Source organism: Maylandia zebra, linkage group LG13 (genome assembly GCF_041146795.1).
Source record: "Maylandia zebra isolate NMK-2024a linkage group LG13, Mzebra_GT3a, whole genome shotgun sequence".
In the NCBI taxonomy this organism is placed as follows: Eukaryota; Metazoa; Chordata; class Actinopteri; order Cichliformes; family Cichlidae; genus Maylandia; species Maylandia zebra.
Genome location: NC_135179.1, coordinates 28,828,836 through 28,855,847, shown reverse-complemented (window position 1 = coordinate 28,855,847; position 27,012 = coordinate 28,828,836). Strand labels below are relative to the sequence as shown.

The window sequence follows — 27,012 nt, the reverse complement described above, 5'->3', positions numbered from 1 at the left end:
AGTGTGTAAAAGGTGAAAATACTGTTGTAAATTGAGAAATATAGTATGGAAATTTAGGACAAAGGCAACTCTTTCAATTCAGTTTTATCTTATTTATATAGCAACAGCAGTCACCTCAAGCTCTTTATGTTGCGAAGTAAAAGTGCCTAATAGGGTTGGGCGATTGGACGAATATATCGACAATCGACGATAGGCTGAGCCCATCGTTGATCGTTTTTACAGGGGCGATTTATTTATTTATTTGCCCATGAGCAAGTTTGCTAATAACAATGGAGCTAATAGAGTCAACAGGGGGGGGGGGGGGGGGGGGAATAAAAAATTAGTAGCGCTGTTTTAACAGCACCCTCTTTCATCTGCGAGCACATGCCCCCTCCTCAGAGTGCGCCCAAATGCTTGTTGATGGAGCTGCAGAAGCTGGTGATAGCCTAGCATACTCAGCCGGATGGTGGACACGTGCATGCTCATGCAAGTTAGTCATGTTTGGGTACTTTGCTCGCACTATACGTCTGCACAAGCGGCACACCGCTTTCATCCTAAATTGGTGACTTTATATTTTTTTGTTTTTTTTAGTGCTGTCAGCGTTAACGCACCATCATGACGACTAACACGATTAACAATTAACCCACCTGGAGCGCAGACTGAGTCAAAATACCTGAAATGTCTCCGTCACCGCATTTCGGCAGTTTATCCAAAGTTTGTTTATTCTGTGCTCCAGATTAGTTGAGCGCGTAAAATTTTTTAATCACGTTAATCGTTATGACTGCGCTGACAGCCCTAATTTTTCTGGGAAATTAGTTTATCCATGTTTGGACTTCTGTGTTGTAAACGTGCAAATCAGTCCGTGCATGATTACACTGCTGCGGCCATCAAAAAGTCTGCGCATGCGTGAATATATCGCCCATCGTGGATTATTGGACTGATGTCGGTTGGACAATTTTTACATATCGCCCAACCCTAGTGCCTACAATAATATATACAAGAACCCAATATTCAGATGCCACTGTGAGCAAGCACTTGGTGACAGTGGGAAGGAAAAACTATTTTAACAGAAAGAAGCCTTACGCAGAACCAGGATCAGCGAAGGCCGGCCTTCAAGGGACGAGCTTCGAGGCTGATCCATTAAGCTAAAATCAAAGTGCATAAAACCGCAATTTCTCAAGTTGCCTCTGGCTGACTTCAAAAGCAAATCCCTCAGACTCCCATTTTAAAATGTCAGTGAATCCTAATGTTCTGTAAATCCCAGCAGTGACATCACCAATAGGCGCACTGCTGTCTGGATCCGGACCCAGAGGCCGTTCTTTAAGGACCCAGATTTACTAGATTTTGACAGACTGTTTGCATTTTATTCTGAGCAACATTTCTTGTATTTACAGTAGGCCTATTTTGATCTGCAGAGCCTTTGTCTTTACTTTCCTGACTTTACTACTGGAACGCACCGACTCACTCCAGAAGCAACTGAATGCGGCTTAAACGTGCGGCAGACCAAACGCATGCGTTGTAACTCATCCCATGTGACGCTAATCACCCAATCAAAAGCGTGTGTGAAAACTTCATGAGACGAAATGCAAAAATCTGAAAGATTTCAGTAAATCAACATTACAGCTCATCGATGTACATGTGAGATGTAGTTTAAGAAAAAGAAGCAACAGGGAAACGCAAACTCTTACATTATTACACATTAACAACTTTATTTGAAGACTTCTACTTCAAAAGTGGACCCTTTAGGTCACTGTGGAAGTGAATAATAACCATTGTTGAAATACTGTTGAATTATACTTTGTTGTATTTGACAGTCAGTTGTTAACTATATACAAACCCTGATACAACCTTTAGGCTACTCTTCATAGCAGAGAGCTCTACTGGATGAGGATCTGGGGTGAGATAGTCACTGTTTATTTGGAGTTTATGCAAGTCAAGTCAGAGTAGTGGTTAAACTTTCTCTGATTTATAATGTTCAGTACAAAAGAATTCTTATAATCGTGCAAAAAAAAAAAAAAAACTAGCCAAAAAAAAGTGTCTGATGGAAACATTTCCTTGTATCCGACTTATTACCGCCTGTGTGAAAGTCAGCAGGGTGGCAGAGCCGGCCTCGGTAGCGGTGATGGTTCCCAGCTCCGCGCTCGGCCCACTAACAGTTGTTCTTTGACAATAACAGAGGAAGTCATTTCTCCCTCGAGCAAAAACATCTGCTACCTGTTATACACAAACACACACAGCGACGCACATTAACATACATCAGACAGGTCCCGGGGCCAAAACCAGAATCCTTGTAAGCTCGGTGTAAACAGCGCCAGAGTGTGGCATACATGAACGTGCACACGTACGTGCATGTTGCTAGCGTGCACGCTCGCTCCGCGTCTCTGCAGCTCCAGTCTAAACATCGTCCTTGTTTCTCACACACAAAGCAAGGAGGCTACCGTCTTTATCTGTGTGTGTGTGTGTGTGTGTGTGTGTGTGTGTGTGTGTGTGTGTGTGTGTGTGTGTGTGTGTGTGTGTGCGTTTGAGAGAGATGCTCCCTTCCACACGTACACTCAGACCTCTATCTCTGTCTTACTAAGTTTAGACCACTTCACCTGCATTGGGCTCTGCAGCTCTTTGCATATCTGCCTCCATCATCTCCACAATGCCCTCATTGTGCCCTCACATTAGCGTACACCTACTCACCTGCTATCTGTAGCCTCGGTATAGATAGTCCCCACAGATAATCAATCCCCGCCGATCAAACGAGTTCATCGTTACTTTATTGAACTCTTGAAACACTCGAGACACCTGAAGCTTTGACGCAGTCATCAAATTATTAATTAACACAAAACAGATGAGCAGAGCTATTCAGAGCTACACGTGGGAGATCTTACTTACACATCGTAGCATTAATTAGGATTCCGTCCTCGCAGTTTTATCTCATTATATAATGTTATTATAAGTATGACTACAAAACAATACCACTGGCGGGGTAACTGTATAGCAAAAAATAGCGGGCCTAATAACAGCAGCATTATTAATAAGGAATAAATGGAGAATTAAACCCAAATATGTAACAATTCAGAGTAAAAGGACTGATGTTCAACACAACTGTAAGTTAAAAACAGGAAGCGTGATGTATATGTGCTGCAGTGGCTTATTATGTATTCACACTGTGGATGCAGCAAAGCTGAGCAGACAGTGTGTGAGGTACAATGGTCTGGTGTGCTTTCAGTGGAAGGAAAAAGGAAATGAAATGTCTAAGGAAGCCTGTAGGCTTCGGCTTTGCTGTATCCTGTACACATATTTGTGTGTCTGTGCGAATGTGACATACACTACATGTGAGCCGTCTTAGGATGGCTACAAAAAAGGTTCAAATGAAAAAACTGCACGAAGAGGAAGCGAAACGGGGTTGAAACGGACTAAAACTGCCAAATAAGCGGATGTGTGAATAAACCTTTTCAAATTCAAACTCTAATGCAGGGGTGTGATTAAAGAGGGGGCCAGTGGAGCCAACGGAGCCTGGCTCAAGCCCCTGCTTCTCAGCCTGTGCACTCAAAAAGATCCACATAGCAACAGCTGAGGAACAGTCACCGTGGTGGGACACCAACTTCGTAATTTCTTGGGGTAACCAGTATGCAGCAGCAAATGCTCAAAGAGATCGACTGCAGTAAGAAGCGATTTCAGTTAAAACAGGTTCTAGTGAGCTCAGCTGAAAATGGTTTTAGTCATTTTTAAGTAAAACCTCTATTTAAGAATTAAGGATCATAGTTTCTCAGAATGGAGAAGTGGATTTGTGTCTTGAGAGTATATGGAGCTTGCAAAGATGCAGAGGGTGAAGGTAACAGCGAACCCTAAGCTAGGTGAGTGGCTCCAGCAGGTCCCAGGAACAACATCCAAGATCTCTGTCGGGAGGAGCGCAGTCCAGGAACAGCTAAGATACTGCACATGACTCTCCAGCTCCAAGGCCTCTGGTAGAGAACCAAGCTTGAAGGATAAAGACCGCCCCGAGGGGCGAGAGGGGAATTGAATGTGGTCTGAACTGCACCTTATAGTTCATAGAGAGCCATGTTACTGTATGACAGATGGACAAAGCCACTGTGACACAGAGTCCTGAAGTCTTTATTTTGGACATGGAGGTAATTGTGTTTAGTCTAAGTTGCTAATCAATGCTATCAAGCCGCTTTAGCAAAGCTGTACAGGTACACCACACAGGCATAGATACCTGTGTCAGTGTTAAGTAACAGGATTTGTTTTGTTAGGTAATTGCATTGCAAGTGATCCAAAAGCCACCGACACCTCAAATGACAGTGAGACTATCGCACTAGCAATCGAGTGATTGCAGCCTCCTGCGTTAGACTCAACCAGCCAGTCAAAGCAGCTACGCCACTAACATCAACATCAAGCTTCAACAGAAAGGCTGAGCTTTATTTAAAACAGATACATCCACATTTGTCAGGAAGAGGGAAATGAGCCTTTTGGTGGAACTGCAGTTCCTAATTTTCAGCTTCAGAAGCTGCCGCCTGTATGAAGCACGCTGTGTACAAAGACTTCACCTGTGTTTATGTGTTACAGTGTGACAACAAAACAAACTGCTGGCGACACATGTAAAGGTGGTGACTTCTAAATGATACAAGTCTGGATTCAATAAGATCCGAGGTGAGGGGAATCATGGGAAACAACAACAAAACAAAAGAATAAAAAGATGAGCAGAAACAGAGGGCACATAGATGAAGATGGATGAAGCTAGACCAGGAGACGTGGGGAAGCTTCACACGTGGCGACCATGACAGGAAAGGAGAGTAAACCGCTCTCCTCCTGAAATCTCCTCTAAGCTTTTAAGAGGCCCACCTCCCCTCCTCCATCCATGCCTTCATCCCACAGCGGACCTCCCTGCAGTCCAGACCGCCGTCCCCCCGTGAGTGTTCCATCTTCTCCAAAAAGAAGTGCACTTTTTCATTCTTTTGTCTCGACCCCCGGTTCCTACCGCTCCACGCCCACCGGCTCCCTGGCCGACCCCATCAGTGGCGTTCAATAAAAAGGCCGGGGAAACTCCCACTCCCCCCTCCCGTGTGTGTTGATATTACCAGCAGACTGTTTGGTTGTGTTTGTCAGAGTGTGATGACAGAACTAAACACTGGAATTTACTCTGCGATAACCGCCTTGTCTGGACAGGCTCTGTGCGGTAACTGAGTGTGTGGGACTGACAGATAATGTGTGTGTTTGCTGAGGTGTGATGCATTGTATCTCCAACCTCTCCGCTGGCGTCCGCATACGCCCCGTCGTGATAACTGCTTTGGTAATTGCGTTCTGCCTCTTCTCTTTGCTGGGTGGAAACGCAAATCGCAGCTCGGGTCCAGTGGTGATGATTGTCATGTTTTCATTTGGAATAAAGTTTATGTTTTGGAGATACACGGTGTGTCCTTGAAGGCTAACAACTGTGATGAATGCATTTCCTCCCTCATAAAACAACTGAGAAGCTCATTTTCATGTAATATGTCATCCCGGCGGCGTTGACATCCGTGTTTACGTGCTTGGAGTCTAGTTTCTTTTTCCTATTCTACATCACACTGATTAGTACATCAAATCCTAGGCGACTTCACTGAGATTTGAAGCTCCCGTTGCCTCGTTTGTCCTCGCCGCTGCGCCTGATGACAGCCCCCCATCTGCCTTTTATAGCTGAGGGGTAAAAACTACATACAATCTAATTTTCCTGACAAGTGAACATGCTGGCTTCATGTATAAATGTGTGCCTTAGCTCTAATAAGCTGCTTCTTTTTTTTTTTTTTTTTTTTTTTAAATGCGCCACAAGTTTTGAAGCATACAAAACAGCCCAAATACGTGAAAAATAAAACCCCACGTTTAGCCCTAATCTAATGCCAGACAAGCAGAAGCCTTATAGCGCCTTCTTCATGCTGAACATGCTTTTTAAACGCACATCTGAACATGAAGCGTTTTGGCACACTTCAGCACTGATTCATGACTCTCACTAAGGCTACGTTCACACTGCAGGTCTTAATGCTCAATTCCGATTTTTTGATCAATTCCGATTTTTTGATCAAATCCGATTTTTTTTGTCTGCTCGTTCACACTACAAATAAAATGCGACAGCAAATGCGCTCTAGTGTGAACCCTCAAAGCGGCCCGCATGCGCAAAAGACGACGTCACACACAGCGCGCTCTGTTTAGACCCAGAGCAAACAGTATTGTTTGACTGATGGCCGTTAATATAAAGACTTGTTTCGGACTTTACGTTTCCCAATTTTGCTTTAAGTTATAAAGTTATTTTGTTATTTACATAATAATGTAAATAACCTAATAATGATCCTTATTACTGTTTTAGAGGAGTAGTGCTTCAAAGGATAGCTGCAGATTTCTGTCAGAATCTGCAGATTATACAGTACAAATAAAATGTTCACGTTTCTCCAACGTTGTCTTCCCAACAGTTTCACTGGATGGCCAGGAAGCGTTCACGATGTCTTCTCCGGCGCTGATAATTGGCATCTGTCTTGTGTCAGTGACGTAAAAGACGGATTTAATGCGACTTGACCGTTCACACAGCAGTCGCTTTCTGAGACATCGGATATGTATCGGATTCAGTACCACATACGAAAGTGACCCAGATCGGATTTGAAAATATCGGGTTTGTGCCGTTCACACTGTCACACCATGATCGGATATGGGTCGCATAGGGTCAAAAAAGTCTGATTTGATGCGCTTTCGCCTGCAGTGTGAACGTAGCCTAAGAGCTGGAGGCACTCCCAGAGACCTCTGCAAAATCAACTGCCTCTCATGTCTTTGTTTTCCATCACTGCCTTTGGTCTACAATTTCACGCAGCTAGTACAGAATGGACTCTATAGAATACAACTAGTTTTAATATTTGTACTGTGAAAGGTCAGATTAACAAAAGAAATACTTGTGACTGTAATCGGTTGCCAGTGCCTTATGTAATTTTCAAAAAAGGCTTTTCCCACATACAGTCACTGGCTAAAGACTTGTGATTGAGAACTTTTTATCATCCGTGAAACAACACCATCTAAGACGGATTCGTTCCCTTTTATTTTGAAAGTTTAGCTGCTAGGCGGATCCATATTGTGGCCGGCTCAAGCATCTTTCAGGTTCCTCTCCAGTGAGTTTCTTCATCCCGTGGTGAGACTCCGACTCCAGCATCTCACCAATGTGGCAGATTTTAAGTTCAGAGTACAAGGAGTACTGTTGCTAACTGCTTATTGCTCTAATTGCACAGCAACAAGCATTTCATTGTATGATTGTGTACGTGACACGTGACAAACTGTAACAAAGTGTGCCTACTCATATTTGCAGTAGAGCACCTTGTTGTGCACCCTCTTTTCACACGGGCACAGAATCAAAATCCAAAACGTTGAGACAGGCGTACGTAACTTAGAACTGTGTGCTCCTTTGCTGATTCGTACAGAGAACAACCACGTACGAACACACTGAAGTTACTAAGGTTTTGAATCCAACTCTACAAGAATCTTTGCGATCATTAAAACAACACCCCCTCCCCAACTCGGTGTCATCTTTACAAAGTGTGTGTGTGTCCTGGTTTATGCTGGCGTGTGCACGGGAGCAGACCTGCAGCAGAGTGCCGTGGATGCGGTTCTGTTGGAGTTTGGGTCCTGGTTCTAGAGGAAGTTCCTGCAGCAAGGTCTGGACGGTGGACGGGATTTGCGTGACCAGGACAAAGGGGACAAGAGCCCGAGCTGCCATTTCTCTGGTGCGATACACAGCCGAGCGGCCGCATCTGTGGAGCAGAGAAAAACATTAGTATCGTGGAAAAACTGGGGAAAGATGATGGCGGCGTCGTTATGATAATCTTTCAGTATTGCATTATGTAATATATCATTTGATTTCATGGAAAAAGTACTGATGTTTCCCCGCTATCACAAGTCAAAGATTGTTATTCTAACTTTTCTATGACAAATAACATAATCACCACGTATATTATCATTATGAAGTATCGTTATTTTGTTCCCCGACCACATTAAGTCATGGACATATTCTCAGTGATGACCTATGAGCTATTTGGTTTGGACAGTTGGCCGCTATTTTATTGCACTGCTTATGTAACATCTTTTTCTCCCTCTCCTGTTTCCCTCCTCTACTGCAAAGGGAAAAACAAACTGCTCCCAGGTCAGCTGATGACCGATAAACCCTGAATCAAATATTTTAGAATCATTACCTAACCAGCCAGGAAACGGCCTACTACATTTTGTTTTCGCCCACACACAGGCGCAGATGTCTCCAGCTCACGGTCATTTACAGTGTTCGTCGGTGATGGAGGCTGCAGCTAGTCACCCCGGGTGCATGCTAAAATTAACCTTGTTTACATGCTGCTAATCTTTCCTTCTCCGATGTCATAACAGAGCCGATGCATGAGGGAAGGACATGACCAAGACCTGAATGAGATAAAAGGGGGAAGGGTGAGACGGCTCGAAAGGAGCAGAGTAAGAGTTCAGCTACTTGCAGAAACAGATAGCTGGAGTACAGTTCCACGAAAAACAGCCATCACACTGGAAGAAAACTGACACCTACTAAACTGGCTGCCTTCAACAGATAAGCAGGAAAAAGCAAACATAAAAGTCTAACGGTTGCCTCTTGGAGACTGTGTACCAAACATACTGTATGTAGATGTTTCTGAAAGGAACCACAACACCCTGAGTCTTAATAATGCTCATGTACGTGTCACAGTTAGAATACACGTGCATTTATATATTAGCACAGACAAGTCACAATGTGACATCCTACAAAGCTGAAAAGCCATTCTGGTAAAAACTGCTAAAAATTGCAGTTCCTCTAGTGTCCACTTGGGGCCATCTCCCCAGTGAGTCAATTACTACAGACTGCTATGCTAAAATACCTAATCTTACCACTTTTAAAGAAAAAACTCAAGTGGTGCATCGAGTCCATTTCTCAAAATCCAGATTATCTCATATCTATCCTGAAATCACTCCATATTGTGACAGATGCAAAACTGCTGAAGCCTCACGGATCCACATGTAGTGGTCTTGTCCCAGTCTTGTTCAGTTCTGGACAGACGTTTTTCATACCCTGACCAGGATTTTCAGTGTGACGCTGGCCCCCTTCTTGTTCTGTTTGGCATCAGTGGGAATGAGGTGCATATAAAAGACAGGCGTTATCATTCTGTTCCCTGTTGGCCAGGAGGGCAATCCTACTGAGGTGGCGGGACGCTGTGTGAAATATACCATCCAATAAGTCTGTGCTGCAGTTTTGAGGAGTTCTTTATTGATACCTTGTTCCTCAAGTCCAGTATTGCACCCATACAGTTCATGGATGTAGCCGTCCTTACCCTTTCCACCCTCCAATCCAAATATAGTCACTTTTTGGCTCCAATAAACTAACATGGTGCCGGCCAAAAATGCTAATGCTGATGTTTCAAAATGTAGAGTGCAAAAACCAATAGGTGATGTCATGGTGTCTATGACAAGCATGCATACTTATTTACATGCAAAAAAGTAAAAAGTGGATCAAAGCTACATTAATACTGCCGGCCTGTTTAGGGGCTTTCATGGCATTAAAACTGGCTGCTGGGGCCAAAAACGGCCCTCGGCTTTGCTATGAAAAATTCAAAGAAGCTTCCAGAGAAATGTGAAACACCTCTCATGCTGCAGCGGCATGTGGAGGTGAAAAAGAAGCCCATCTTTTTGGCTCTGGTACTGAGTGGAGGCGAGATATGTCAGCAGATATCTGGATAGCACCGTGAGAGCGTATGTTAATAATAAACAGCATCTGTTAAGAGGAAGCAGCAAAGCCAATAAACGATCAAGTGTTGGATCTCCTGGTGATTTGACTGAGAGACCGGGACAAGAAGTGACAAGAAACGTCCAATCGGTATGCACTGAAACAAAGTGGGGGCTGTTTGGAGCAACAGATCAACTGTTAACAAATGTTTTTTCCACCTGCTGTGAACACACACACATACAGCCAGACAGACAACCAAAGGGCCCTGTATCAAACGCAGACAACAGTTTGCATTCCTGAGCTCTGCACGCCTGCACACGTGAATTTATGAGCACAAACGTCCCACACACAAACCCACCAAATTTCATGCAAACTCCTCACTTTCCACTCGTCCCAGCCCCCATTTGGGCCCCATATGTTAACTATCTGTGCTAATTTGTCCCATTGAAAGTCTTTTGCAAAAGGAAATGACAGTTTGGAAGGTTGTAATTTTAGGAACAGGGACGTCCCCTGTGGGATTCAGTAGGCAGACTGTTGACTGGCCTGGATCAGGCTCATCTGGGCCTCATTTTGGAAAGCTGGGAGAACTGCTTCCTCCACAGAGACTCAAGCATGTTGGCTAAACAAGCCTGAGAGTCAAAGCTGATTAGCAAAGAACCTACTGTAAGCAAATTAAGAAGCAAGGAGTGACAAATTAAACAATTTGGCTTCCTTCATTTATTCATATGGACGCGATCTAGCCAAGCAAAAACAATCCTTCTTTTACTTTACCACCAAAACTCTTTCTTTGTCCTGACTATTTTGCTGTGTGGAAAACCACTAGAATGTGTGTCAAATTAAAAAACATCCGGTATGAACCCGACAAGCATAATCATGGCTGCACGTAACTGTACATGCCTGGTTAGGCAGACAGCCAGCATAATGTAAACGTAATCATGTAAACATAATCATGTTCCCACTGCTATTTATGCTTCTGTCAGTTTTGTGTAGATCTTTGATATTACAACAGCCCGTATGAACTGAGCCATATTCAAATTGCCCACAGGCAAAAACCCAAAGACATCCAGTTAACAGTGAATGTATCAAAAAGATCTCATAACCTAAAATAATATGTGTCAAGTTTTCACCTGGACATCAAACTACACTGAAAGTTACAGAATGTAAGGTTTTCACGTTATCGGCAGATTGCAGTCAACTGACTTCTGTTTTCTTAGTCCTCCCCAATTCAACAGTATAACTCTCGCTACGGTGGCCGCTGTAGGACATATCAAAAACATCAACTTTAAACTACATCTCATAAGTCTGCAGGTGGCCAGTGTGTTTATGTTATTATTTGGACCAGATACAGACCTAACCTGGTGTTTTCCCACGGATGATCTGATATCCTCGTGTTGGTGTTGTTCCCAGACCATCATGAAAATGTTGTTCCAGGTTCAACATTGCAAGTGACCAATCACATTGTTGTGACGTTATTCCTTTGCACGCCAAGCCATTCGTGCATTTATGAAATTCCAATGTTGCAAGGACAATATCAATTCTGCTTACTGTTTATTAAAGGGTTACGATTAGGGTTAGGGTCAGGGTCTGTTGATCGGCGGACAGAGGCGGTTTCACGCAGCTTAAGTACAGTTTTTTGTTTTACGCCGGTTTTTCCCGAAGTCGCAAAGGTATGACGTCACAACATTCTGATTGGTCACTTGCAATGTTGATCCTGGAACAACATTTAGTATGATGATCTGGGAACAACACCAACACGAGGATATCAGATCAACTGTTTTCCTCCCATCTGTGGAAGGCCTCTTTACTCTTGAAGAGGCTGTAAAACTTTGTGAAAGGTGTCCAATGTGGGCCAGTCATTTAGAGAAGCCCACTTCTGACTGATAACAGCGATGCTGAGGTGAGTTGGTGAAGATATCCTGAACTTTTCTGTGGGTAAGCAGCACTGCTGTTCCTTCCTGTCGTGTTCGGGTCAAATCTGACTGATTTACAACTTAAAACACTCATAAATACTGTTTTGGTTTTTACATCTGATGGCCTCGAGGCCTTATGACATCCTCCACACTATGCAGGTGAACATATGAAAGTGATGATCACCTCTTTCATTGAATGTTGAGTATTTTAATCAACCTTGTTACATATGTGGTGTTCCCGGTCAAGGGTGACCACCATAGGAGATGAGTGGGAATCCACTAAAACCCCCCCTCCCATTGACTGAATGACCCCCTGAAAGACCCACTTTACTACCTACTGATTGACCCACTGCACTGAATTTGGTGGTGAAAAATGTTTGTTATGCTAATTTAAGAGCTGTTAAAACAGGCCGGGAAGACTAAAGTAAGGGGGGGTGTACACAGAACTGGAGGGTTAAAGCTGATGTTATTAGCCTGTGTTCATCTGTGTAGATCTAAGATTACTAGACTCTGACGCTTAGTGAATAAACTCTCATACAATGTGAAAATGCAATCAAACTATTTATCGGAGAGAAATTGTGAGTGTTTTAATGTTTTTAGGTCACTTAAACCAAACGTTAGTCGGAACGGTCTCGTGTCTAATCTGCTGACATTAAGTACTTCTGACAATATCAGGAATAAACAAGTATCTTGTTGCACTATTTCTTGTGTTAGAGCTCTGACTTCGGTTCAGAAGACTTGAGGCTTGAGGTGATGAAGAAGAGGATGATGTTTTAGAAAGATGCCAGTCACACTGTCCCTTTCCTTCAAATTATTATTATTTGGTGAAGGAGACCCCTCTCAGTTAATAAAACACAGGTATGACCCTTCATGTCTTAAGTTTGAAGGTTCAGGCATGAATTTCAGTGCTCTACACAGCACGCAAACTCCTACATGTTCTCTTTTGCACGGCTTTTGGCATACCATCTTGTATCTTCTAATTCTACAGTGCTAGTTTTCATCAGTTTCATAAACTCCTTGCCGCTACTAGTTGGCCTGATTAGCACACAGGGTACAGCTTCAGTTTACATTATGAAATGTAATCCTGTAATGTGTCAGTAAACTATTTCCTTTTCATGTCAGGCATAGTTCAGATACTGATGGCAAGTTTGTTCTTCTCTAGGCATTTGTTCACCATTCGTCATCGTGGGGAAATGCACTGCATTGTATTAAAAAAACAAAAACAAAAAGAAACTGATAGCAGTCCCTTTTGAAGTCAGTTTATAGGCATTTCTGTGCCCTTTCTAAAGAAATGAGATGTGAGACAGTGCGGGCCAAAAAGGAAAGGAAGGGAGTGGTGCAGGCAGGGTGAGCAGAAATGCCTGGGCTGGATATCACGGGATATAAATCACTACCACAACACTGAGGGCTTACAGTTAAGATGGAGAGACAGAGAAAAGGAGAGGCGCTCCAAGGAGATAAGACAAACTGTTTTAAAGACACTGCGGATAGGAATGAAGCCATTAATTATTATAACAAATGTCCGCTTCTCGTCATCCTCCCCCATTTTCTCGTCATCATCATTATTCACTCCGTCATTACGCATGCAGGTGTGACGCTTGCAGAGGGCCCGGCATCGAGGGAATGTTACAAATGTAGTGAGGATGAGGTGGGAGGTTATGAAGATTTAAAAAAATAATAATTTGCTATGCGGTGTAAAGGAGTTATACCACAGTATTTGAGTATGGTGCTCTGGCCTGTCAACAGGTGAAGCTAAGCAACATTTAATCCTTGGAGGTGACGGGTCAGGTCTTATGGAGACGGGGAGCACGCGGTGGGCGACGGCCATCGGCCTCATCAGACACGTCCTGCACACGCCTGGGATAGATGGGTTGGGGGATGGAAAGGGGGTATCGCAGAGAAACATGGCTGGAGCCAAAGAAGTTGTGGCTGGGCTATATTTAACATCTCCAACATGTGGGCTTCATTTGGCTAGATGTGTGTGCTGCATACCTTCTCTGACAGTGCCAGACTCAGCCGAAAGCCCTTTTATTTTCACCCACAAGAGATGGAACTCTAAAGGCATAACTACGAGATTTCACTGAGGTTCAGATTTTTTATTTTTTTAAGAACGTATGCATTCAACGAAGGCAAAGTCACACATTTACAGGTGCAAGTGGTAACGGCTCCAGTTTATGACCCAGTCAGCTTCTGATCACACTTCACTTTCCATTTTCTATGTGTGTCACTAAATATGGAATGAAATGAATTATTCAACAGGTTATTATCAGATGCGAGTTAGATGGCTACCTAGAGCTGGGCGATAGAACGATAACATATGTATTGCGAAATAACTTTTTCTCGATAGAAAAATTAAACTATTGCGATAGGCCTCACCGCTCGTCCTCTTTTAAAAAAAAAAAAAAAAGAAAAAAAAAGAACAGCCAATCCAAATTAAGTAGTGCAAAGCCGAACCAATCACAGCTGCAGCGTCACGTCGCGTGACTTGTTACGTACAGCACAAGTGCCAAGCCGCACATGTGTATTTGTTTTGGAAAGCAGCCAGCCGCCGTGCCGCCCGGGTATTGGAGGAAATGAGTGCGCCGACTAGAGAAAAATCAACCGAGAGCGTAACCGAAGGTTACCGAAGATAAAACAGATGATGGTTCCAACGCCGGAGAGATTGTCAAACGGAAGAGCCATAGAAGTTCCGTAGTGTGAAGGTATTTCGGCTATTTCAAGTCAAACAGAGTAGCGCGCACTGTAAATTGTGTCGAAAGCAAGTCTGGAAATACAATAAACCGGTGCATGCTCAATCTCTGACTGGAAGCGCTAATTCGTCATTTGGCTTTTGTCAGACTAAAGTAACTGTTAAAACTGTTTGAAAAGCTCAGCTATACAACAAGGAGAGATTGAGAATTTCCTTTTAGTTCTCAGTTTATTTGATATTGACAAAAGTTAGTCAGTTTTGTCTGTTCTTCTGTAAAACAAACTAAGATTTATTTTTAGAATTAATAATTTCTAAGTGGAATTGACAATTTAGTCTGTTTTGTTTGTTCTATTTTGAAACTTAAACGCTTTAGCGGCTGCCTTTTGTGTAGTTTGCAATATTTGCCTTTATTTTTCTGAAAAAGTCTCATGTTCCTTAAGTACATCTACCCTGTTGAACTTCATCCATCCATCCATTCGCTTCCACTTATCCTTTTCAGGGCCGCAGGGGGCGCTGGAGCCTATCCCAGCTGTCATAGACAGGGTACACCCTGGACAGGTCGCCAGTCTGTCGCAGGGCCAACACACAGGGACAGACAACCATTCACACTCACATTCACACCTAGTGACAATTTGGATTTTCCAATTAACCTATCCCCACAAGTTGCATGTCTTTGGACGGTGGGAGGAAGCCGGAGTACCCGGAGAGAACCCACGCAAACACGGGGAGAACATGCAAACTCCACACAGAAAGACCCCGGCCTGATGGTGGAATTAAACTCAGGACCTTCTTGCTGTGCGGCAACAGTGCTAACCACCGTGCCGCACCTGTTGAACTTATTATGGGAAATAAATACTTAAATAAAAACAAGCTGCTGATTATTTCACATTTTACTTGTGAGCAACGGCACATTTAAATCTTACAAATATAGTTATTTGGCTTATATCGTGATATATATATCGCCCCAATAAAGGGCGATCGTGGCTCAAGAGTTGGGAGTTCGCCTTGTAATCGGAAGGTTGCCGGTTCGAGCCCCAGCTTGGACAGTCTCGGTCGTTGTGTCCTTGGGCAAGACACTTCACCCGTTGCCTACTGGTGGTGGTCAGAGGGCCCGGTGGCGCCAGTGTCCGGCAGCCTCGCCTCTGTCAGTGCGCCCCAGGGTGGCTGTGGCTACAACGTAGCTTGCCATCACCAGTGTGTGAATGTGTGTGTGAATGGGTGGATGACTGGATATGTAAAGCGCTTTGGGGTCCTTAGGGACTAGTAAAGGGCTATATAAATACAGGCCATTTACCATTTACCATATATCGTTATCGCCTGAAATGAAAAAAAAAAAAAAACAACATATCGTGATATGAAAAAATCTCATATCGCCCAGCTCTATGGCTACCCCATACCTGCATACCACCATCACCCAGGACCTGAAGTGGGAGCCCACCATCACCTCCGTCATTAAGAAAGCCCAGCAGAGGATGTACTTCCTGAGGCAGCTGAAGAAATTCAACCTGCCAACACGGACGATGATGCAGTTCTACACTGCAATCATTGAGTCCATCCTCACCTCCTCCATCACCGTGTGGTACGCTGGAGCCACTATCAGGGACAAACAGAGACTGCAGCGTGTTGTGCGCTCTGCTGAGAAGGTGATTGGCTGTAGACTCCCATCTCTGCAGGACCTGTACACCTCCAGGACACTGCGGCGTGCAGCTTGGATCTCAGCTGACCCTTCTCACCCTGGACACAGTCTGTTTGACCTGCTCCCCTCAGGCAGGAGGCTCCGGTCCATTCGCACCAGAACCTCTCGCCATAAGAACAGTTTCTTCCCCTCTGCTGTTGGACACATGAACAATAACCGTACGACTGTTCCCACCACTAACACATGACCCTACGCTGTGTTCACTGCATCATTCCATGTTTGGCACTGATCACCACCTGCACTCATGTATATATCATGTATATATCTATCTACTTAGCACTTTTAATTCTTATTCTTATTTTTATTTTCATGTCTATTTAAGCTTAATTTATAACAGTATGTCTGCACTGAAGCACCGCAGCAATTTCCTAATGTTGTAAACCCGCTCAACATTTGGCAATAAAACCCTTTCTGATTCTGATGTAGTTCTGCTGGAGGTTTCTTCCTGTTAAAAGGGGGTTTTTCTTTCCCACTCTCGCCAAGCAATTGCTGAAATTACTGTATGGCCTTTACCTTACAGTATAAATCGGCTTAAGGCAACTGTGGTTGTGATCTGCCTATAAAAACAAAAATGAAGTGTTTTGCAGCATACGACTGAAGACGTGGATCAGACTAGAAACAGTTACAGAACCAGCCCTTAAGTGTGCAGTCAGACAGAGTGTACAGATGGAGGAAAAACCAAATGCGATCAAGACCAGATTACCAATACAGGTGAAATAGTCTTGGAGGTCTCTAAAGATCCTGAGGCAACACGTCAGCGCCTAAAGAGCTGCTGGTAAAAACTTCAAACTGGAAAAAAGAAAATTAGACTATTTTTGTAGTCATATCTGAATCCAGACATTGTTTAAACATTCTGACACATATCCATAGTCCAATAACAATTGTCTCTGTAATAAAGGGTACAATGCCAGCAGGAAATGCTACAACTTAAAAGCACTGTTTAATGGAGCCAACTTGTCAAACTGAAAACAACATGATTTTTAAAAAAGGCTAAATATTTGGGGCACTAGCAGCTTTGCATTTCCTGTTCTTTGACTTTGCTATGTCTTATAACCTTGAGCTACACTATTATGTACAAACACATACCTTATTAGCATTACTCATACAACAGGGTTGAACTTGACTGTTTTAGAGGGCAGAGGTTTCACCCTCACACACTAGAGTTTCGTGCAATAAGTACTAATCCTGAAAGATCATTGGGAAGCAGAATGACTGCGCTAACCTGGCAAAGGACCAGTAGCAATAGTTGCCCCAAATCTCCACCTTTAAACATAACAAAGGTTGGATGAAGGAAAACACAAAACAGTCATAACTCCCCTTGTGGTGCAGAGGAACGTGAACATCTAAACAAAATTCTCATGCCAGTTCCTTCAAACAGTTGATGAGAATTTTGCACGCAAACACCAAATGTCACCCTCACCGTGGCACTGAAGACACTGAGGTCAATGCAAAGGGAGTCAGACTACTCCTCTGGGGAGGCACAGATGTTAGCATGAAACTTGAATTCCTTTCAAACTTTGAGTCTGGGCCAAACAAACTAAAAGAGCTGCTCAACACCAGAATATATTATACAGTAAACCGCAAACAATACGGCTCTACCGTTTCACTAAAAATGTGACAGATGTTTATCCAATCTACTTGAAAATTGGAGGATTTACTGCCTGGTTAGTTTGAGGTATTTGGATGAGTGGTTCTTATATTCCAGTTAACAAGTCTGTAGGGTGAGGGGCACTAGCTTTGTGAAAACACTGACTCATTTTAAATCTCATTCCCCAAAATCTAACCCTAAGCTTAAGCATCGCAACTAAACTAAACATTAAAAAAAAAGATAGACGTAGCCATGGAGACAAAGACACCCGCCTGCCAAAAAAAAAAAAAAAGGCCACTGCACTAACAATAAAGCCAAATCCCACAACTACTGTACTCACAAAGCATGCTACAATACCAGTTTTATGTCTCCTCACTATGCCAGCCACTAGAGCAGGGCGATATGACCAAAAATATTTATCACGATATACATTTGAAAATTTGCAATAACGATATAACTGACGATATAATTGACACTAGACAAAATACTTTACAACTCCACAACTTTATTAGTGCAAAAAAATAAAAAACAACCCATCAATGTATTTTCACTTAAACAAGCAGCTGTTTTTATGTGCATTAAAGTTACATAAAATTTAACAGTGCAAAATTTCTTGCTGACAGTTTAACCAAAAGGCATTTCCAGTGGAAACTGGCCGACATATCCTCAGCATAACCATGTATAATATCCACAAAACTTAAAAGAGCTTATACACACACAATACGGTAATATTATGTTGAAGCACAGTACGTATCACTCCGCGAGGCGCCTGCCTACGATAGCCGTAATGCTCCGACAATCCATCAAGCATTGCGGCTTCGTAGCTTAGCAAAGTCGTACTAAAACATTTGACAGATTTTCAAATGCCGTGTACATAAAATCGTTTCGAGGTCAGTAAACACAACCAGAACTCATACATAAGGTACACGGGATTATAAGGGGCGCTGTCGATATTCAGAAAAATCAAAGGATTGATTTTAAGTGTGCCGTATTTTGCAAGAAAAACACAGTAATAACGACGGCCTGCTAGCATGCGCTACCAAAAATAGTGCTTCGTTGTGTATCTGACGGTCGAAAGCTAAACCAGTTCCACACTGAAGTTGCAGCATTTTTACAAACCACTTCTGCTTCATCCGTTTCATTCAACGATCCGCTTTCGCCCTCATTCTCCATCGCCGCCGCCATGCTTTTTCCGCCATGTGCGTATGAAAACAAAGGCACCGCGCATGCGCGTTTTACCCAAATTCTATCACAATATTTCATTTTCTTGTCGTTGCCCAACATTATACCGGTATTACAGTGAACGGTATGATATGGCCCAGCCCTACCAGCCCCTACCAACACACATACAGCACCCACATGCAAGCACTATTATCTAAACCATCAGTAGTGCATTCCAACCTCAAGGTCAAAGCTTAACTCCCTATATCCTCCCAAACACGCGCGCACATCCACACACACAAAGTCGGACGCACAAGCTATCCAGCTGTAAAAATACTGCATCAATCATCTGGCTGGACAATTTACACATCAGATAAACTATTCAGAATAGCTATAGTGACAGAATAGCTTAAAGAAATGTAATGAGAAGGCTCTGCCTTGCACACATAACACAATAGTGATTTCCGTACAAAGTGAAAAAGCCTTCACACCCACCTTTTCTTTGCCACAAAGCATCACCAGCTGTGTGCTTGCATTCCAGAAAACATGAGCTTCAGTCTCCACCACCTTAGTTGTGCTGCTTTTATTTTATACACCTTATCAAGGTGCTGTTGAAGGGTGTAGGCGTGTTAAATGCTGAGATCAGGTATTATTTTCTTGGGATGCCAAAATCTTGTGGACACACAAGGTTGAAGCTTACAGTTCTTATTTGCAGGTGCAGCATAAGAACATCTTCCAATAATATTTGTACATTCCTCTAATGGAGAAATGTAACAAAATGAAGTTGTGACTAAAGTTTCCCACTCGCCTGAGAGGTTCACTCTCCAGTAAACAGCGAGTGGATTCAGACGAGCTGCAACGCGAGACAACACACACATGCGCTGCTCGCTGCAGGAACAGCTCACAGTAGATGGGTGTTTTGTCTTAGTGTGGAAAGACACAAAATCCTACAGACGAACACAAAACAATCTCTCTTGTAGCCATGGCGAAACCTTAGATTATATCACAGCGATTGTACCAGTACTGAAAAACGACAATGACTTGATGACAGCACATCCATATCAAAGATGCAGAAACACCTGCGCAAACAACACAAATGAAAGAAGCCTCGCACACACACAAACACACAAAATATTTAGACCTTTGCTGATTGTGAATTGTTCTATAGTTAGAAAGAAAAGTTCAGATAAACTTAGTTTGAGAGGTTTATCACAGCTGAGTGAGCAGGTGTGGGACTCTCTTGGGTTGGACAGAATTCCTTTGGTTACATTTTTTCCTTTCAGACTTTACATAAGCAGGCAAAGAGACTGGAAAAGGCAGGGTGGGATAAATGCTCATTCAAGTCCACTGTTATGAGTGGAGGGATGAATAGTGACAGGAAACAAGGAAACATCACAACGCAGGGACGACAGTCATGAAATAAAAGTCATGTGTGTGCCAATCCAGCACGGCCAAAGTTTCTAATAATGAAAGGTCAGCGTATGAACAAATATTTCCTCTGAGGCAAAAGCACAGCCTTCCCTAAAGCCTGTGCTTTTCTCTGTTAATGGCATAACTGATATCCGGAATTTTGCAATGTCAAAAACAGCTCTGACTGGGAATTAGGGCTGGGCGATATGTACAAATTTTCCAACCGACAATCGTCAGTCCAATAATCAACGATGGGCGATATATTCGTGCATGCGCAGGATGACCGGAGCAATGTAATCATGCACAGACTGATTTGCGCATTTACAACACAGAAGAAGTCCAAACATGGACGAACTAATCCCCTAATTAATTGTTCATTGCGTTAGTCGTCATGATGGCATGTTAACGCTGACAGCACTAAAAAAATATAAAGTCGCCAATTTGGGATTTCTTTGGCTTTAAACCAGATGAAAGAGGGAGACCTAAGGAAGTGTGCAGACGTATGGTGCGAGCAAAGTACTCAAACACGACTAACTTGCATGAGCATGCACGTGTCCACCTGACACTGGCTGAGTATCCTAGACTATCACCAGCTTCTGCAGCTCCATCAACAAGCATTTGGGCGCACTCTGAGGACGGTGCATGTGCTTGCAGATGAACGAGGGTGCTGTTAAAACAGCGCTACTATTTTTTTTTCCTTCTGTTGACTGCTTCTATTAGCTCCATCGTTATTAGCAAACTTACTCATGGGCAAATAAATAAATAAATAAATCACCGTTGTAAAAATGATCGACGATAGCTGATATATTCATCCAATCGCCCAACATTGAGTGCATACATAAAAACATCATTAGAACATCGCTGAACTGACTACCACATCAAAAGAAGAAGATGAATAGAGCGGATGAATCTCCATGTCTCAGTCAGAATGCTTGGTGTGGGTTAAAACATCCTCCACTTCACAGAAAGCAGCCACAGTCCTGACCACCCGTGTCACATGTTCATTGTATGTAAGACGACAGGAGAGAGAAATCCACTGGAGTGTATCAAACCAGCAGAAAACATATTTGGGTCTGGATGCGTTTTGCTTCCCTGGAGACACTGCTAAGTCCCCTGCTTTGTAGAGTCCATGCAGCTGAACTGCGCTGTTTGTGAAACTAACCCACATTTGTAGAAAATCATCAGTAATGGTCTCGGTTGTTGTGACTCCATGTTTCCACTGTACCTGTGCATGCATGCGTAGATCACCTACCTCATGATGAAGGGCATGAAAGGTGCGAGCCCCAAAGGAGAAGAGGATCCATCCATGGGAGAAGGGTAGAGCCGACTGAGAACCAGCAGCAGCAAGAAGAGACTGGGGTGCAGCTTCACCTGACCGCTGTCACTGAACATGTACACAAACACAAAGACGCACACAATTAACGTTATCTAGAAAGTAAAAGTCATAAATCATCAATGGTAAAGCCGTTAAATGAATGGATACTTCAAGGCGACACTCCTGCCGTCGCTGTAATGGCAGAGAACCAATAAACTGAACGCTGTTTTGGATAATCTTCTTCTGACATGATCATGAGGGACTCTGTACACATAAAAGAAGTTGTTAGCAAAGGAAAGGGCCTGAAACGTGGGCTCTAGGACTAACCTTCACCTCTCCAGTGAAGGGTTGTTAACAGCCCATAGATAAATGTGGGGCTTATGCTAACATGCAGTCAAACTCTATGAAGTTGAACTTCAGGAGTCTCTATGGCAGAACTGCACAGTAATTATTTCTTCACTTTCTTGCCCTTTGCTAAGAGTTCATAGTTAAATGAGAATATCCTCTTGTCTATCAGCTAGTGATGTGCAGATCGATCCTGAAATATCGATTCCTCCGATACCAGTCATTTATGTTCTAGAATCGATTCTCACATTACAATATCGATATTTTAGTAATTTAGAGTAAATTTGTAGTTTATCATTAACTACAAATGATAAACTACATTTCATGTGCGAAATACGTCTGTATAAATGTCTCGCCGCCCCTTGGCGTGCGCACTCACAACGATGGCTGAGCGTAATTGTGTGGATGTATTTTACCTCCACAAACAGCTGAGACGTGGTTTGCAATACATGTGGCAAAAAAGTGAGGTGTTGTGGCCGTACTAGGGAGACATTCAAAAGGGCTGTTGGGGGGGATAAATACATTTTACAGTGTTTATTTATAGGATAAAATACGTTAAATGTCACCGTTATTATTGGCCGGCCCGGAAACAGCGGGGGTGTCCAAATTCAGAGGCTGCTTCCACCTGAGGACCCGGCCTTCGCGGTCTAAAGAAAGCCGGGTAGTGCATCACAGGCTCCCTCGGTGGAGAGAAACTCTGTCGTCTGCTCCTTGCTATCTAGATATAACAGGGCGCTGGCGTAGACTCTTCTGTTTAATCATTTTCTGTTTGATGTTTATTCAGCTGTGTGAAAACCCCGGAGGAACCCTCCCGAGGGATTAATAAAGTTTAATTTAATCTAATCTAATAACTTTAATCTCAGCCAAACCGATTTACCCACGAACAAATAAAACACTGAAAAAGCCAAACAATAACATTTTTAAGTTATCAAAGTGACTTATATATCCTGTTTAACCCGAGTAGCGAAAGACCGCGGGGGTTTGAAGACGATGTGTCGGTCGGCTCAGATATTTGAAGTTTACACATTCTCACCTGAAAATATGTTAAAAGTTTTTTTTGCGACCCAGAAAGAGAAATAAGAGTAATATTAAAACTAAGTCGCTGCCGTCATTGCTGGAATTGGCTGGGCCACGCTATGAATTCTGCGATACGGTTTTTCAATTTTGTTGTCCGGGTGGAAAATCGGGGGAAATTCAGGAGAATGGTGGCTCCGGGAGATTTTCGGGACGGGCACTGAAATTCGGTATTGTCCCGGAAAAATCTGGAGGGTTGGCATGTATGGTTGTGGATACACCACTAACCTTGTCAAACACCTCAGAGTAAATCATATCACAGAATATGACGAGCGTATGTTGAGACGAACTGAAGAGGAGAAGAGGGACAGGTGCTGCTAGGGCGAGACAGACGTCTCTCACGGAGTCCTTTAGTGCTGCAGGCAGGCAAAGTGTTCAAATAGGCAGAACTTCAGTTTTTTTATTTCTATATGATGAACCCTGCATTATTAAGTAATAAGAACAAGTAATCTGATGTCCTGTAATCATTATGATGCTATAATTTGAGATACAATAAATAAAATACGTTTTTGCACAAAGTATCGGTATCGGATCAGTATCGTCGATACCACCCTGAATATTACTTGGTATCAGATCGGAAAGGAAATCAGTGGTATCGCACATCACTACTATCGGCTGACTATGAAGCTAAAGCAGCAGACGATTAGCTAAGCTTAGCACAGAAAGACCGAGCTAATGAACAGCACTTGTTAGCACAGCACTAGCAGTTAAAACGTTAAAATCGGTGTAGTGTTCACGTGACAGGAACTCGAGGAAAAGCGCTTTTTAGCTCCTGGAATTCATCTATAGTGGTGAGAAATAAACAGTCTGATGTGGCGCTCACTGCAACAGGATCAAACAGTGAAAAGTCACCTGAAAAGCACAGATAACCAAAGTTACCGTGCAAAATTTAACTGGCCTAAATTCCTCTTGCTTTTTAATAGACTGTGCATGTCTAAAACCACCCACGCTCTCAAACAGTCATGTCCTCATCAGTCCTTGAACCGAGCTTTTCACCTCCCTCTTCTCCTCCATCCAAGTCTCTTCACTGCCAGCTGAGTCAGAATGGAAAAGTGTCTCTCTGCCAGCGGTTTCACAGTTTCACTCTGACACACTCGCAGGGAAGGAAGCAGGGAGGAAAATAGAGACGGGGAAAGAAACAAGGACTCAAAGAGCAAAATAAAATGAACCTTATGTAGTGTCAACAACAAAGTGCAGCCCCGCTTTGCCTTCACGAGCTTTAGTTTTTCCTGTCTTGAATATAGAAACATGAGGAGGAAACAGTGTTTCAGCTTGACGCTGAACTTTGTGAAGGTCTGCTAATGTGACTGTATCAGGAGAGCAGTACATCCTTTGGGCCCTGTCATTAGTCATGAGGATCTCAGAACGGAGACCTTCCCTCTCGCTCCTTCCCCGAGAAAACATCGTATGCTTTTCATTACTTCGTTAAACAAAACACTCACAGAGAACCGTCCACTGGGACTGCCGCAGATCGGCAAGATGGGAAATGTAATAGCGGCCCAATTAGTAACTGGTCTAATGTGTTTAATGTCACAATTCAGTCAAGCACAGCGGGACAGGATGTGATGTCACAGAAACAAGGGACTGGGCTGGTGGTGGAGAGGGGGGCATACAAGGCCTTGTTGGGATGCAGCTGAAGGCAGAAACATTTGACAGGATAAAAAAGCGACTCTGTGGCATTTAATGCTGTCAGATCCTTCTGTGAATGTTTGCTTTCTCTAACCCAAACTCCTCAATCATCTTCAACGGCCGGGTGTTTGATGAAACAGCCTATTTTTATTTTGTCTCGTTTAGAAAGAGAGTGGAAACAGAGCGCTGACCTTAAGTATATGAATTCTTCATTTAGAAAGGAGTGAAGGGGACACAGTAGCAAAGAGACACCAAAGAAGCTCTAAAGTAAAGTCAAGCTGCAGCTTACGATTTATTCCACTGGTAGACAAATAAATCATCCACTGTGTTTAGAAAATGACTTGGAATATGATCCGAAAACTGTTTTCTTTGGACGTGCAGGCAGAGGCAGATAAGATGAAGCGCTGCTACAAATCAGAGCGGACTAAAAATGCGGGCGGTGACCTGAAATACTTTTGCAGATAAATCTGCTTTGCTACGCAGAGATAATAAAATTTGAAATCTGAAACAACAAGTCGTCTCGGAGCATATATGAGAGCATGCTTAGGCCCCTCCGAGATAGTTTTTTCAAAATTAAATTTAGAGTGTTTAGAGTGAGTGCATATACAAGCAGACACTGTGTGACAGGAGGACTATAGGAAGTACTATAGGAGGTAAAACAGAGGATACCAGAAACAAATGCTACGCAAAATGTACTCACAGGTCATTCAAAACCCTCCATTTAATAATCAGGAATCAAAATAAGAAAGGCACTGGCAGAACACATAAATAAATAAATCTGATTCTTTTGGTCTGGACAGTTTTCTTCCCCCGTGGCGTGTGATGAAGCTGATTTTTAGTTGTTGTTTTTTTTACCTTGCTTCCTTTCATTTAAGGAATGAAAGTGAAAGCCATAATAAATAATAACTATTAAATAAGTCAAGAAACGTGCTCACCTGAAGCCCCGGTCACACAAACATCGAGACCCCGCTAAACGACTGAAATTTACATTTTCATTTGCTAGGTAGCTGGTGGTTGCTTGGTGTCAACGAATCTGCATTTCTTCCCCAACAACCGGTGGTTGCCAAGAAGTTGCCAACTGGTCTCTAGGCCTGTGTGAATCTGATATATAACCTGTGACTCTGAGCAGAGATTCGGTTTGCAGACATTGAAGGAAGGAGAAGCCTTAAAGAACAGCAATTGTTTTTTTGTCCCATCACATATACACTGTGATAATACTGGATGCCAACATTAAGCATGAACAGAGTTTAAAAAAAGAAAACAAAACAAGGTTAGCATATATGTGCAAGTAATGTGTTAGCAAAAAGCCGTGGTTTCAGGGATTTTAATCTATTCTCGGATCTTTAAGTGAAGGGATATCTGAGGCTGACAGTGGGTGGATAAGAACTGTGAATCTTTCTCATCTAGAAAATGTCTAGCACAGTCTGATTACCTAAGGACCAGACACTCCTGCACCATGAAGGACCCACTGCAGCAGGATAAGGTCTCAGAGTGGATCTGAGACAGTCAGGGTATCACAGTCAGGGTTCGCCTTGTAATCGGAAGGTTGACGGTTCGAGCCCCGGCTTGGACAGTCTCGGTCGTTGTGTCCTTGGGCAAGACGCTTCACCCGTTGCCTACTGGTGGTGGTCAGAGGGCCCGGTGGCGCCAGTGTCCGGCAGCCTCGCCTCTGTCAGTGCGCCCCAGGGTGGCTGTGGCTACAATGTAGCTTGCCATCACCAGTGTGTGAATGTGTGCGTGAATGGGTGGATGACAGGTTGTGTAAAGCGCTTTGGGGTCCTTAGGGACTAGAAAAGTGCTATACAAATACAGGCCCTTTACCATTACATGGAGTCTGTGCGACTTTCTGAAGCAGTCTACTAGGGCCCACTCGGGTCTCAGTGACGCAGGTTTCGTCATCAGTGGGTCTGTGTGGAGCTCCATGTGCCTGCCTGGTTTTTGTGACTGCGTGGACTCATCCACTTAGAATACCTATTGCAATGCGCCCATTATGCATGCTCTCCAGGTGCCGGACTTTAAGTGGAAGTCTGAAATCTAACAGGAATGACTGCTGGGCCGTTGGGTTTCCAGCTCTCCACTTAACGTTCACCGCCGCGTCTCCAAACTCTTTCACGTGTATCACAGGTGCTCGTTGTGAACCTGCTGCTATCTGTGAACAGGATGGTGTGCAAGTGGTTCATCTGCCACTTTTGGCGTTCTTGGGCAAAGGACCTAATGTGATGCTCATGGAGTTCGTTTCTTACTGTTTGACTGGATAAATGTACATGAGCAGCTCTCTGGTGGTTACTTTGTAAATACATGAAATGGATTCACAATGTTTTGTGCTTTCTAACTCAACACATCCATATCCCTGAAGTTCATCTGACTTTGTTTGATACCATGATGAGTATCTTTATCTTCATTTAAGGATAGTATATATAAAATATATGGATATACAGTGTAACGTGTTGCCAAAAAAAACAAAAAAGGAGAATGATGGCAGAAAGATGGTGCTTTAAACAATATTTCTA

The 27,012-nt window shown here is 43.2% G+C and overlaps 1 protein-coding gene across 1 annotated transcript in view; it reads right to left on the bottom strand.

The window, feature by feature from the left end:
- thada (THADA armadillo repeat containing) overlaps nucleotides 1-27,012 on the bottom strand; it is a 122,253-nt gene that overhangs the window by 50,082 nt on the left and 45,159 nt on the right. The window contains exons 28-29 of the mRNA XM_004554581.3: nucleotides 21,392-21,523; nucleotides 7,559-7,727 (exon numbers count right to left, since the gene is read on the bottom strand). Of these exons, the coding sequence (XP_004554638.3) occupies nucleotides 7,559-7,727; nucleotides 21,392-21,523 (301 nt within the window). The remainder of the gene's footprint in view (nucleotides 1-7,558; nucleotides 7,728-21,391; nucleotides 21,524-27,012) is intronic.